This window comes from Nicotiana tomentosiformis, chromosome 4 (assembly GCF_000390325.3).
Source record: "Nicotiana tomentosiformis chromosome 4, ASM39032v3, whole genome shotgun sequence".
NCBI classification, from domain to species: Eukaryota; Viridiplantae; Streptophyta; class Magnoliopsida; order Solanales; family Solanaceae; genus Nicotiana; species Nicotiana tomentosiformis.
The window spans coordinates 51621320-51636199 of record NC_090815.1 but is presented as its reverse complement, the minus strand read 5'-3'; the positions used below and the strand labels follow the sequence as shown (position 1 = coordinate 51636199).

At 38.6% G+C, this 14880-nt stretch overlaps 1 protein-coding gene across 1 annotated transcript; it reads left to right on the top strand.

Moving 5' to 3' along the window:
• The first annotated feature begins 10029 nt into the window (after positions 1-10029).
• On the top strand, positions 10030-10479 carry LOC104113645 (uncharacterized). Its single transcript, XM_009623872.2, has one exon. The coding sequence runs from the start codon at positions 10030-10032 to the stop codon at positions 10477-10479; it is 450 nt and encodes a 149-aa protein (XP_009622167.2).
• The last annotated feature ends 4401 nt before the right edge of the window (positions 10480-14880 follow it).

Below are 14880 nucleotides of genomic sequence, written 5' to 3'. Positions count from 1 at the left end.
AATTAAAGATAATACATGAGACGTACAACATAAAAATAAAATACTAATTTAAACGCATCCATGTGTTTGTTTAGTCACTATCGCCCATTATTCTATGCTTCAACCACTTAAATTTCTCTTCCAACCTATTTTTTTGTTTCTTCTGCCTCTTTTAGTTTCTCGTTCACTGCCGTAAGTTGTTCTTGTAGTTTCACGATCTAGAGTTCGTATTCACCGATTTGTAGTATTCCTCGTTAATGGGTTCATCATACCATTCTTCAAAATCACATTGATTTTCGTCCTACCAATGGGAGAATAACACAAGACTATTAATTAACATGTTATAAAAAAAGTATTAAAAATATTTTTTTCAAGAATAATAACTTACAACTTGTTTACACATCCAACGTCTGCACCCAGATTGCAATTTGACCAACATGGCTTCAAAATCGTACATTTGCCACAATTTACACATATTTATTTTTAACTTTCTCGCACGCAGCATCCAATTACAATCTTGAAACCATCTACGACAAATAACCTTGTATACTTCCGGATATGACTCATGAACCACGATCTTACGACACTCTTTTATGCTGTACATTCATACTGTCCTGCTTAGGCGCACTTTATCAGCGAAAAGCATGCCTTTTGACAATATCGTTGCTTTAGATTCATCCCACATTGCTGTCCGAATTTCGTCAAGATCCCTTATGAGGGCATCCACATCCGACATACTTGGCAACTGATCAAGGTAGGGAATCTCCCTTGAATGAAACGACACATGGGACTCTTACACTCTTGGTCTAACGGGAGGTGGAGCATGCTCCCTCGTCAAATCAGGTTCATCATTCTCGTCCTCATCATCATCACCCTCATCAAGGAAGGGTGTATCATCTCCTAATTCATCAACATTGTTGTCATAGTCACTATCATCTTTCTGACTCTGCGCATCTGCCAAATTTCGATTAAATATGTCGTCTTCTGGCAATTGAGTAAGGACAGAACCTTCAACTTGCTCGTTTTCACTGCACAACCAATAAAATAATGAGTTTCTCAAATTCATCCAAACATTACATATAACTTTATCACTTAACTTACAAATCATAATGTGTTGATATCCCATGATGCACATTATCCTGCTGCTGATGACTCCCGGATGGACCACCATGATCTAACACACCAAAACTAGGCATATTTCAACTGTCAGTTGGTTCATAACTTGTAAAATTCATATCTAGTCGGTACCCCATGTGGAATATATGAGTGTTAATATAAATTCAATACATAAAAATAAACATCGTAACACAAAGAAAAATTGAAGTTTACCACTCGGCTTATGGATTATGTAAACTTGGGGAGAAATTATGTCCTCGTTCCTCATTCGTCCCTGGAGATAAGTTTAGATCTGGCCAAACTCTTTCACCCGGAACCTGTTCGGATAAAACTATTCCAACAAAATCATCCGATGATTGAGGGATATCCCTATTTTGCGGAACCTCATTATTGCAAACGTCTTCAGCCTTGACGTACATTTCCAACATTTTTATCATAAGAAGTTCCCGGTGTTCATCCGGAGTCTTCAAAAAATCTGTTAGAGTATCATCATTTTCGATGTTAAACTCAGCATAACAAGCAACCCTTTACGGAGTAACAAAATACAGATATCTTCCGGTTACTTTAATATTAACCGAACGTTTGATCACACTCATTTTTTTAAATAACAACGATACCAATCTATCGTACTCCATTGTAAGTGGCAACTTAACATGATACTGTAGAGAACAACTATATCGTACTGAGTTATTCTCCACCACATTCCCCCCCCCCCCCCCCCCCAATATAATGAAACCCTAATTTTTTGCTCTTCCGACATTATGACAAAATACAAAATAACTTAACGAACAAATATTTTGGAAGACCTGAAGGATCCTGAATGGATTTTTACCAAATTCTGAAACTCATTAAATAAGAAAAAAACCAGTCCGGGGAGGAGGAGGGGTTACAATTATTTGATGTATAGCGCACGCATAATAGGCAATATATGTTTAGCGCTTATACTGCGTGCGCTATACTCATATGAATTATTGGTGGGTCAGTAAAGTGCATATGAATTATTGGTGGGGCAGAAAAGTTCAAATATAGCGCGGTTATTCACCGCGCTATACCTTAACGGACAAACGTGCCGTTAAGGTATAACGCGGTGAATAACCGCGCTATATATAAAATGATAGTTTATTTTTTTCTACCTATTTTTGTTGTTTGAGTTCAAAAAGATCACAATTTGATTCCGGACTGGTTTTCTAACTCCCTCCATTTTAATAATTAATCAATCAATATTTTATCAATCTTTCTCTGTCAATTTTGCTTTTACCAAAGGCAAATTGGAATTTCAGTCCCATACCCCAAGACTATTCTTTCACTTTATGTCATTTGTAATGAGCACGGGGTATTTTTCTTGGCTTTGGAGAACGAGATGTTTGAAACAGCTTTTGACAATGATACAATGCCATTTCAACCCCTTGACCTTTTGTTTAATAAGTATTAGCCCTTTTCAACAACTATTTATCTTTGTAAACTCCTTCAAATGGTGATAGATTTTACCTTGTTTGGATTTCTTCTAAAGGAATCTACGTAAAATGAGTAAAATCAAATTACATCATTTAATGCCATAAGTCACTAATTTTACAACTAAAATCATACAACTTATTCATGTCAATATATAAAAAGATAAAATAGTTATTCAAGGGAATATATGAGAGATATTTTGTTTCATCACATAAAATTATTTAATATTTATTACTGTACAATTTTTATTACTTAAAACTATTACCAAAATGCACCTCAATCGCCTCGGTTTCAACTTTTGCTATTATTAAATGCCACCACACTTCACATCAAATCAATCGTTGAAACATGATTTAAGAAATAATTTTCCTCTGTAAAATATTTCTATACAATATATCAAGCACATGGAACAATTTTCTTTAAAGATAAGAGCTGAACCTATTACTACTAACTATGACCAACAAAACAGCAAATTATGCAAAATACACATTGAGTTTAAAATAATTACCCTTTTCTACTTTTTTTAAAATTAGTTACAATATATACCTAATCAACTAAAATTAATTATCCGACCTACCCGACCATCCCAAATATTACTTTTTTCTCATTTGGCTTAACTTAAATTGATTTAGCTTGGCTTAGTCTAGTAGCTTAGTTTGATTTCATTAGGTTAGTTTGGCTGTGTAAAAAAAATGAGTAGGGGGAAAACGCATGAATAAGAGCGGGTAAATAGTTTGTGGCGGGTGACTATTTCCTAAAGATTCCCGATCCAATAGTGGTAACTGCTTTGAAAGCGTGAGAAACTGTTTAACTCAAGGGATTAATAACAGAAAGAATAAGTTAATATCTTAGATTAGAGATAAAACTAAAAATTGCACATTCAATTAAAAATTAAATGAAAAAAACATAAAGTAATGTGTCTCTGTATGATTTTGATGCCTCCATAATTGAATAAAATTATTCGTATCCCTTGGGGTTTTTCCGTTCGAGAATATTTGACATGTGAATGAAATGCTAAACCCATCAAATACAGTAGAACTTGGGCCCCATTTCAGGCCCCGGCCCAAGTTATCACCACCTAACCAAAAGATAATGAGTGAAAAAGAGAACAAAAAAAGTTGATTGATGTCTAAGAAAAGGACCAAAAAAAAATCTCTGTTCATATTCAACATGTCAAGCATTGATTGGAATTATACCATTTTCACGTTACGTTATTATGCAAAACAGCCTAACGTTGGTGTGATTCAACCTTTTGAAAACAAATTTATCCTCAAGGAAGAGGCAATAAAGAATTGAAAAGTCATAAGGAATAGGGGCGTTCACGATTTGATATGAACGGTTTTTTATTAAAATCAAAAATAAATTAATTTGATAATTTTTTATACCTAATAAAATCAACCGAAGCAAAGAGATAAGTTTCGATCGGTTTTTATTAAAATCAAAATTAAACTAATTTAATTGATTTTTTTGACTATTAAAATGAACAAAACCAAAATTAAGACAATTTTTTCGATTTGATAGTTATCGACTTTTGTGGATTTATATCTTCTTCTTTTTTTGAAAATTTTACTTATGAATCTTTGTGGATATAATTTTGTTTGTTCCCTTGATTCTTTTTCCGGAATGTTCTTCGTGATTCGATGTCTGGATCGACGTATATTTCGAACGCGGACATCCCTAAGATGTATTTGATCTCCATGAAAGTCGAGTATTGTATGGATCATCTTCGTGAAGTATTTGATTATTAGGAAGCGTCCAACCGCACTCCAAGTTGATCTTGAAGAAGACCGATCGGACTTGAGAAAGACATAATTTGATGTCTTTGATCTTTTCGATTTTGAGAAAAATAATATTTGTTCTCTTCGTGAATATTATGAAATTTATGAGATTTTCCAGATATGTGGATTTTTATCTATTTTATTATTTATTCACTTTTTTCTATTCAATATGGCTCCAATTCCTTTCGAAGGTGGTGGTATATGAGATATTCTCCCTATTAAAGATTTCAATTCCGTCCTTTTTAATGGCCTGTGTTGTATTTCAAGAATTTGTGCAGCTTTATATGCCGTCAAAACAACGCTTCTAAAACTAATACTCCTATAATTTACAAAAGGTGAAAACAACCCCTTCTCGTGACAACGTCACTTTTATCAACAACCACACCCAGCATATACCTGCGGCACACAACGTCACACATGAACGATATGTTCTACCTGTATATGCCACCTCTGAGCCTACCTTACCGCACCTGTCACGGTCAGAGTGTCCTATGAGATCGACCAATATGCTGAGATGGAGAAAGAAGCAAAATACAAGGAAGAGGAGTCAGTTCAGAACAACTGCGAGTATTGAGTAAACAGATGAAGAATCTCGAGGTTGCTCGAGGAAGCGAGAGCCTGGATTATGAGGACTTGTGTATACATCCCGATGTTGACATGCCCGCAGTGTATAAGCCTCCAAAGTTCGACATTTTTAATGGAACGGGTGATCCCCGCGCTAATTCGAGGGCCTACTGTGACAAATTGGTCGGAGTGGGAAGAAATGAAAAGCTGAGAATAAAGTTGTTTATAAGGAGTCTGACGGGAGAAACGCTTATTTGGTATATCCGACAAGTCCCCAGGAATTGGAGGGAGTGGCAGGACATGGCGGAGGATTTTATGAATCGCTTCAGATTTAATACCGAGATCACTCCAGACATGTTTGTTTTGGTGAATTTGCAGAAGAAACTCTCAGAATCATTTCAAGAGTACGCTTGCCACTGGAGATTAGAAGCTTCCAGGACCCAATCTCCATTGGATGATAATGAGCTAACAAAGTATTTTATCCGGGCCCAAGAGGGGATTTATTTTGAAATATGATGGGTATGATGAGTCAAAATTTCTTGAGCTGGTTAAAATGGGAGACTTCTTGGAAGAATGTATCAAGTCAGGGAAAATACAGTCAATGGACGCGTTGCAAGCCGCTAGTAGGGCTATACAATCTGGTTGCATAGGCAGTGGAAAGAAGAAGAAAGAGGAAGTGACTACAATCGTCCCCTACTATCAGTCAAGTCCTCCTCGTTGAGCCAACTTCCCTAAAACACCCATCCCCCATATCAACCCTCATATGCCCCAATATATAACACTCAACCATACTATAATGCTCAACCTCACTACACCCCGTCTCGAGCCAGTATACATCCAAACCCACCACGATTGTATGCCCCAGTCCAAACCACCGCCCACCAAAATAGACCTACCTATGCACCCAGGCCATGCCCAAACTTTGAAGAAAGAAATCCCAGAAACTTCACACCAATCGCTGAACCTTTAGCCTAGTTGTTTGAAAGGTTGAAGAGAGACAGACTGATATATCCAGTGGAAGGAATAATTCTTGACTAGCCCTCCAAATATTTTGACGTAACCAAGCGTTGTGCTTACTATTCGGGTGTTCCCGGGCATGACACTGAGGGTTGCTATAGATTGAAGAATGAGATCTAGTTGCTAATCAAGAATGGGTCTATCCAATGTACCCCAGCCCCACCAAATATTAACCGTAACCCATTGCCAAACCATAAAAATCAATGAGCCAACATAATTGCATTAGACAAGGATTATGACTTGCAGGGGACCATCGTCACTATTGGGAATGCCAAAGCTGCAAGAGTGCCACCTAGGGTGACTACGTTGATCACTGTGCATCTAGAACCTCTTGTGATAGTTCAGACATACCAACAACGGTCCACCACCACTGTAAGAGATGAGGGGAGTTGAGAATAAAAAACAGTTCCATGGACTTACTAGTCAAAGGGAAAGGGTAAATGACAGACACTGTAGCTTCTCACGAGATGACTAGATCAGGAAGGTGTTACGCTCCAGAAGAGGTGAATCGAGGAATCCAAGGAGGGAACAGAACCAAGGAAGAAACATAACAGACGCTGAGGCGGTAGAGTTTTGGAGGAAGATGCCAGTTAAAGAATATTCTGTAGAAGAACAATTGAAAGACTCCTGCTCACATATCAATTATGGATTTATTGATGAGCTCCGACAGTCATAGAGATGCTCTGGTAAAGGTTCTAAGTGGCTTAAGTGTACCAAGCAATACTACCAGCGAGGCTTTAGCGGCAACTATTGGGAAGATGGTCGAAGCAAACAAGATTTATTTTCGGAGGGAGGAATTTCCTGTGGAGGGTATGGATCACAACAAAGCTATGCACATCACAGTTAAGTGTGGGGATAAAGTCATATCTCGAGTGCTTGTCGATGGAGGATCCGGAGTAAATATTTGCCCGTTCTCAACCCTGCGAGAATTAGGCATTCATTTGAGGGAAGCGAAAGAAAGCCATATAAGAGTAAGGGCTTTCGATGGGTCACAGAAGGATGCCATCGGAGAGATCTACTTAGCCTTACAGATTGGACCAATTGAATTCCCAATATTGTTTCAAGTGATGGACATTTTGTCTTCATACGATATCTTACCGGGAAGGCCCTAGATATATATGGCAAGGGCAGTTACTTCCACTCTCCATCAGTGTATGAAATTCGAGTGGGATTGCCAGGAGATTGTGATACATGGCGAGTGGAGCCGGTCAGCTTATCTGGAGCATGCAGTTCCTTTCATAGAAGGATTAGATTGGGGTCATCTTCCATGCGGTCGAGATCTGCAAGCAACAGAAATGGAGAAGAATAAGCATACCCCCAGTATGCAGTCATCGTACAGGTCAAAGATGGCAATGCAAGAGATGATGAAGTATGTGTACTGACCAGGGACTGAGCTAGGAGCCCGAGCAGATGGGATAACGAAGCCAATTGAACTAAAAGGGCAGAAAGGTACTGCCGGCTTGGGGTATCAACATACAACTGGAAGAACCTATAATAGTAACCCTGGGAAGAAGGTTTTCGTATCAAAGCGTGTTCGGGGACCGGGTCAGAGCTCACTACCATAAGATGATATTATTGATGGGATGGGAAGATTGTTTGTGGCCTTGATCGAGGAATGTTCCGGTGAAGCTGATTTCAAGACATCGACCATTTGGGATGTCGAACTAGAAGAGACTTTGCAAAATTGGACCACCAGTCCATCTCTGGTTCGCCGGGAGTCTTGGTAGTGTAGAATTGTAGTAATTTTGAAAAACGCATGGTCTATTGAGGCATGAACCATGTATGTACCTTTTTTGTCAAAATTGCCTCTTTGAACACTGAGACGTTCCTTTAATGAAATACAAAGAATTATTTTTCTTGAAATCATTGCAAATTCATCCTTGCCCTTATTTATACTTAGTTTTCCTTTTTAGCAATCAAATCGATAAAAACCCGCATCCCGCGATTATGATATGTAACGAAACCCTTGAGCAAAATAATCCAAACGATGAAGAGTACGATGAGAGCATGATGCCTGAGAACCTCCCACAAGAGATCGAGCAACTAGAGAGCCAGAAGAAGCCCAACCTCGAAGAAAAAGAAGTAATTAACTTGGGAATTAAAGAAGATGTGAATGAAACCTGAATCAACATTCATATGAAGGCAGAATAGAAGGAAGAATTGGTAAATCTCCTCCATCATTACATCGATGTATTCGCTTGGTCATATGACGATATGCCCGGATTAAGTACCAAAATATTCTCGCATCGATTTCCCACCTATCACGCTAGACCACCAATCAAGCAAAAACCCTGAAAATGCAAGCCATAATTGAGTCTAAGGATAAAAGAAGTCACCAAGCAGATAGAACTGAATGCGGTGAGAGTCACCAATTATCCTACATGGTTGGCAAATATCGTACCGGTACCGAAAAAGAATGGGAAGATTGGGATATGTGTGGACTATTGAGATCTTAACAAAGCCAGTCCCAAGGACGATTTTCCCCTGCCAAATATCCATATCCTTATCGATAACTGCGCGAAACATGAGTTGCAATTGTTCATGGATTGTTTTGCTGGATACCACCAAATTCTGATGCACGAGAAGACGCAGAGAAGACATCGTTCACCATGCCCTAAGGAGTTGATATCTATAGGGTCATGCCATTCGGTCTCAAGAACGCTGGTGCTACCTACATGAGGGCCATGACGACCCTCTTTCACGACATAATCCATAAGGAAATTGAGGTATATGTGGATGACATCATCATCAAATCTCGAAAAAGTGAGGATCATTTGAGTGACTTAAAGAAGTTCTTTGAACGATTGCGGAGATACAATTTAAAGCTGCATCCTACGAAGTGTGCATTCGAAATCCCCGCAAGAAAACTGTTAGGTTTCATTGTCAGCAAAAAAGGGATAAATCTATATCCCTCAAAGATCAAGACCATTCATGATTTGCCTCCACCCAAAAGCAAGAAGGACATGATGATCTTCATCGGTAGACTAAACTACATCAAAGGTTCATAGCCTAGTCAACAGTAATCTGCGAGCCAATTTTCAAATTGTTGAAGAAAGATGCTGCTACAAAGTGGAAAGAAGAATGTTAGAAAGCTTTCGACAAGATCAATGAGTATTTGTCGAATCCACCAGTGTTAGTTCCTCCCAAACACGAGAAGCCTCTGCTATTATACCTGTCCGTCTTGGATAATGCATTCTGATTCGTGTTGGAACAACATGATGAGACAGGAAAAAGGGAGCAAGCTATCTATTACTTGAGCAAGAAATTCACACCGTACGAAGCCAGATACACCTTGTTAGAGAGGACATGTTGCGCTCTAACCTGGGTTGCTCAGAAGTTAAGATACTACTTATTAACATATACCACACATCTGATATACCAACTCGACCCGCTCAAGTACATCTTCCAGAAGCCAATGCCTACAGGAAAGTTGGCCAAATGGCAGATTCTTCTCAGTGAATTCGATATTGTGTACGTGATGTAGAAAGCTATCAAAGGACAAGCATTGACCGATCATATCAAAGGACTAGCAAATCACTTTTTCCTTAAAGGGGAAGTCCTGTACAGGAAGACCCCAGACTTGGGTCTGTTAAGGTCTGTAGATGCTTCTGAAGCAATAAGATTACTGGAAGAGATACATGCAGGAACGTGCAGACCTCACATGAGCGGTTTCACTTTAGCCAAGAAGATTTTAAGAGCCGAATACTTTTGGATGACCATGGGAAGTGATAGTATCCGCTACGTACAGAAGTGTCACCAGTGCCAGATTCACATGGATTTCATCCGGGTTCCATCTAATAAGATGAACGTAATGGGTTCTCCTTGGACGTTCACCGCTTGGGGAATGGATGTGATTGGACCTTTATAACCCACCACATCAAACAAATATCGTTTCATCCTGGTAGCCATCGACTACTTTGCAAAATAGGTCAAAGCCTCTACATACAAGGCTATCACGAAGAAGGTGGTGGCAGATTTCGTCCGTATCAACACAGTCTGCAAATTCGGGATCCCGGAGTCAATCGTAACTAATAATTCAGCCAATCTCAATAGCGATCTCATGAGGGAGATTTGAGAGAAGTTTAGAATCATCCACCATAATTCCACAGCCTACATTCCATAGATGAATGGAGTAGTTGAAGCAGCCAACAAAAATATCAAGAGGGTCTTACGGAAGATAGTGGATAATCACAGGCAATGGCACGATAATTTATCCTTTGCCTTACTGGGTTACCGTAACACTATAAGAGCATCTACTGGGGCACCACCATACATGTTGGTACATGGCACAGAAGTTGTGATACCGACAGAGGTCGAGATACCATCTTTGAGAGTCATTCAGGAAGCCAAGATAGATGATGCAAAACGGATATGCGTCAGGCAAGAACAACTTATGATCATTGATGAAAAGATAATGGACGGAGTGTGTCATGGTCAGATGTATCATAATAGGATGGCCAACACGCTTAACAGAAAGGTGACACCTCGGCAGTTCATATCGGGGCAGCTGGTTTTGAAGAATATATTCTCTCATCAAGAAGAGGCCAAAGGAAAATTCACACTGAACTGGTAGGGTTCTTATGTAGTCCATCGAGTATTGTCAGGAGGAGCATTGATTATAACAGAGATGGATGTCAGAGTCAGCATGAAGCCCATCAACTCACACGCAATCAAAATATACTACATTTGAGGATAATAGAATTAGGGTTTTGCTGTAACATAACTATGCCTGACCTGACTTCCCACAGTGAGATACGTAGGCAACCCACGTAGGGTCCAGTCTCCCTCCCCTTTTTGTAATAGAAAATCCAAATGTCATTTTGTATGTAATCGGAACTACGCCACGACTTGATTTCCTTTGACAAGAATACGTAGGCAATCCACATAAGATTCAGTCATCTATGGTAATTGAACTACGTTTTGGCCTGATTCCATTTGGATACGTAGGTGGTCTCAGTCAGACTCGACCACTTCATTTCAATTTCTTACCATTTTTCATCCATTTTAATCGAACCATGTTTTGACCTGATTCCATTTGGATATGTAGGCTTCCAGAGTCAGGCTCGGTCATTTCATCATAATTCATTCATCATTTTATCATCCTCGAACTACGTCAGACCTGATTCGGTTAGGATACATAGGCAACTTGAAAAGGTTCGGTCATAACCCTATGAAAGCCTTTGTAATGCATTTGTTTAAATTAGGATGCGATTGCAATGAAAAGAAGCTACGTCATCAGGGGCATCTCTAGATATCGTAATCAACGGGACAAAATCATCCAAAAACGACACTTGCATCATAGGGAATTTCTAAACATGTCATAATTCGGAACAACGACATTTGCTATAAAGAAAAACCAATTTCAAAACATTTTTAGAAAATTCTACCCCTCCACCTACCGAACTTCGTGTCATAAATCCTCAGATCCAGGGAAAGGCCAGGCCTACAATCAACACAAATCAACACTCCCCCACTAAAAATATTTCTTTTAGCGTAGGATCGACATGAATCAAAGGATACAGAGCACATCGGGAACAATGACGGACCCCCTACCATCTCATGAGCCCCTATATTTCCCTTATTATTCAAGTCATTTTCTCATATGGTTAAGGACTAACTCCAAATTCTTTGCAGGTATTTTGGAACCAAGTCTTCGACGCATTCGGAGCACCTTGTATATATCAAATCATCTGCTATGCCAATCGGAGCTCCTTGTACATATTGAGCCGCCGGCTTCACCAATCGTAGCCCTATATATAGAAAACTGTTCGCTTTGTCAATCGTAGCTCTGTATATAGCAAACTATTCTCTTCGCCAACTGGATCATTTCACACAGATCACATCGTCACTTCGCCATATCAGAGATTTTGAGTAGATAGTCGCAAACTTCATCGCTGACTCCACTAATCGAATGATGGACAACCCAATTTCGCCATACGTTTCGCCAATTGACGGTCGCAAATTAGTTCTGCAGTCAAGAGTATCTCTTGGGCATGCTCATTTATTTCTCTGCTTTATTTTGAATGTTTTGACATTTTATTTATGAAGCTGACATGCATTTTACATTCAAAGTCATCTACTCCCATCACGTTGAGATACTCCCATCGAACAGGGATTTTACATTTTTAGTAATTTACTCCCATCGCATGGAGATACTCCCATCGTGCAGAGATTTCAAATTCAAAGTCAATTACTCCAATCGCGTGGAGATACTCCCATTGCGTGGAGATTAAAATGCTCCGACAGTTGCGGAACGGTAAAAAAAACCCGGCTAATAGTCAAGTCAAATTCAAAGGCCCATCCCTGACATTCCAAATAATGCTCCAGAACTCAGAGACTTCAAATTCAAACATCGCGTTGCCCAGAGATCCCAAATAACGGCTACCCGACAGCTAGGCATCATCATTCATGCATTATTTACATCACATTTTAACGTATTTGCATTACGATATATGAGTATGTGTGTATCTTCTTTTGCAGGTTCGTATGTGTGTATCTTCTTTTGCAGGTTCAAACACTGTAACATGAAACTTCTTCTAAGCAGCAGACCAAGTTACTTCGCTATGAGGAACAATAAACTCATTAGCGAGCTAAGGATGCAAACTCCAACTCAGTCCGATCAGTAGAACTCCAAAATCGTCAAGGCTTTCAAGTCTCATTATCAAGCTACAACCCGTGGAGTCACTCTAGGTTCTAAGATCTTCCCGTCTTGCAATATCGTCATATCACGATACTGGGGCAACTCCTGCAAGCACCACCCTCTCCAATCGTCGTTCCAGAACTACATGAGGCCTGATCCTCGTTAAGCCTGAAGTATGTAGGCGAGTCAAAGCCAGAATTCGGCCCCTAATCTTACAACACATAATTTTCCCCAAATCCACATACCATTCCTGCAATACATGCCTAGAGTTGGAACAAAATTGGTGTTTAAGTCAGTTTCTTTGCCCGCAAACTCTTTCAGCGTCTCCGGTCAAAGAGGGGCAGTTGTTGACGATCAATTTTGACCCTCCCTTTTAAAATTAAATTATTTATGCTTAGTAATTTGCAATAAATGTGGTAAAATATTTTCAAACAAATAATACCTATTTTTCTTAAAATATAATAGAAAATAATTAACAATGTTGAATTAATAATTTGGTATTAAATATTTATGAATTATATTACTCCTACTATTTTGGAATTATTAAAATAACCTTTACATTTTAATAAACAATTTTATAATTAATTTAATGAATTAACCTTTGATTTATAATTATATCATTTTTATAACCTTAATTAATTCGAAATTAGTTTCACAATTTAATAAATGAAGAATTTTAATAAATAAATAATTATTTACCGTAATTTATAATATAATTGGTGATTTTATTTTATTGCATTTAATTTGGATTAATTAAATTTAATTAAGTTAAATTTTAAAGGGGCTAAAACTTAAAAGGGTGTAATTGCAATTGATTAATTAAACTCAATGTGGCTATATTTTAAATTCAAATCTAGCCCAATACACAAGCGTAGCCACCCTTGACCCGGTCCAGACCCACCCCTGTCATCCAAGTTGGCAATCCATGTTATCTCATCTAAACCAATATCATTATGCCATGTCATCGCTCCCCAACACACATAAGAAACACAAAAGATCTGGACCGTTGATTCAATCAATCAACAGTCCATAATTAACCCTTGTTTTTACTTTATTTTCATGCCTTTACCGAATCTCTTCTCAGCCTTAGGATCACAAAGATCTAACGACCGTCGTTTTTCCGTAATAAAATCTTTTATTAATCCTTATGCCTTGAATTATCAAGGCCGTGCATCAAACGATCCAACAGACCAGATACCGTCTTCCACTTTTAACCTAGAGATGACTCCCTAAACCCTAATCACTTTCAACTACCTGGATGCCCTCATTTCCCAATTCTCTCTCTTTTCTCTCATCCCCATCAGCTCCATCAGTCTAAAACCTTGCACAAATTTTTGCAAGGTCACAAATCCGACCTCAAATCATCCTTTCTGTCCCTGCTAACCTCGAATCCCGCCTGAAAAACTTTCCCCTTTCGTGACCTTAATTCAAATCGCTAACCCAGAAGCCCTAGACCTAAAGGTGAAACCTGGGATTTCATCTGTCCTGCCTTTGTTCCATTGAATCGAAGCATTCATAAACATTATCTTCAACTTCGTCATCATTATTCGATGTCCAGAGGTAAAATAAAGTGACCTCTAGACATTAGGATTTGACTGATGGTCCAATGGCTTCAACGGTCAACCTCCTCGTTCCTAGGTAAATTCTACACTATTTTTCCCTGTTTTCCTTCTGAGTTTCACCTGCTTGCTATCATCATCCACCTATTGTCACTCCCCACTATCAATTTGAATTTAGCTGGAACCCTAAGGCTTAAAGGCCACTATAAATAGGGCCTTAAATATTTTTACCTAACAGACGTCAATACACACTTAACATCACCGGAAAATACACTAAAAGAATTAAAAGCTCAATTTTTTTCTTACTAAGTTTAAGTTCTAGTAGTTCCCCCTAATTTCTCTTTTCCTTTTTTCATTTCTGCTCGAGTTCAATCTCTGTGAGTGGATCGTTGTTGGTTTGGATTCCTAAATGGCTAGCAATCAACTCTTACTTGGTTTGCTGCTTTACAGAAGGTTAGTGTATACTGACCTTGTCTCTACCTCTTAATTGTGCAATCTGGTGATGTTGTTTTTCTGATAATCACCTTTCGCTTATGATATACATCAGTGGTATATGACTGTACTTGTCATGTTCTGTTTGTTGTATGCCATTTTCAATGTTGGGCTAATTATTTCCTGATAAGTTATGTTATTTTGGTACTGCTAGCCAATCTATATTGTTAATGAGTTTCATCTCCCATAACTTAGATAGATAAGATATTTTCTATGATGTTCATACTCTTGTGGATAAATCCTGATGAACCTTTTATCATCAGCTGAGCTAAAACCTTATGTT

What these genes read in the sequence shown, in the direction of transcription:
- LOC104113645 (XM_009623872.2), top strand. Translation starts at nt 10,030, where the DNA reads ATGAATGGAGTAGTTGAAGCAGCCAACAAAAATATCAAGAGGGTCTTA.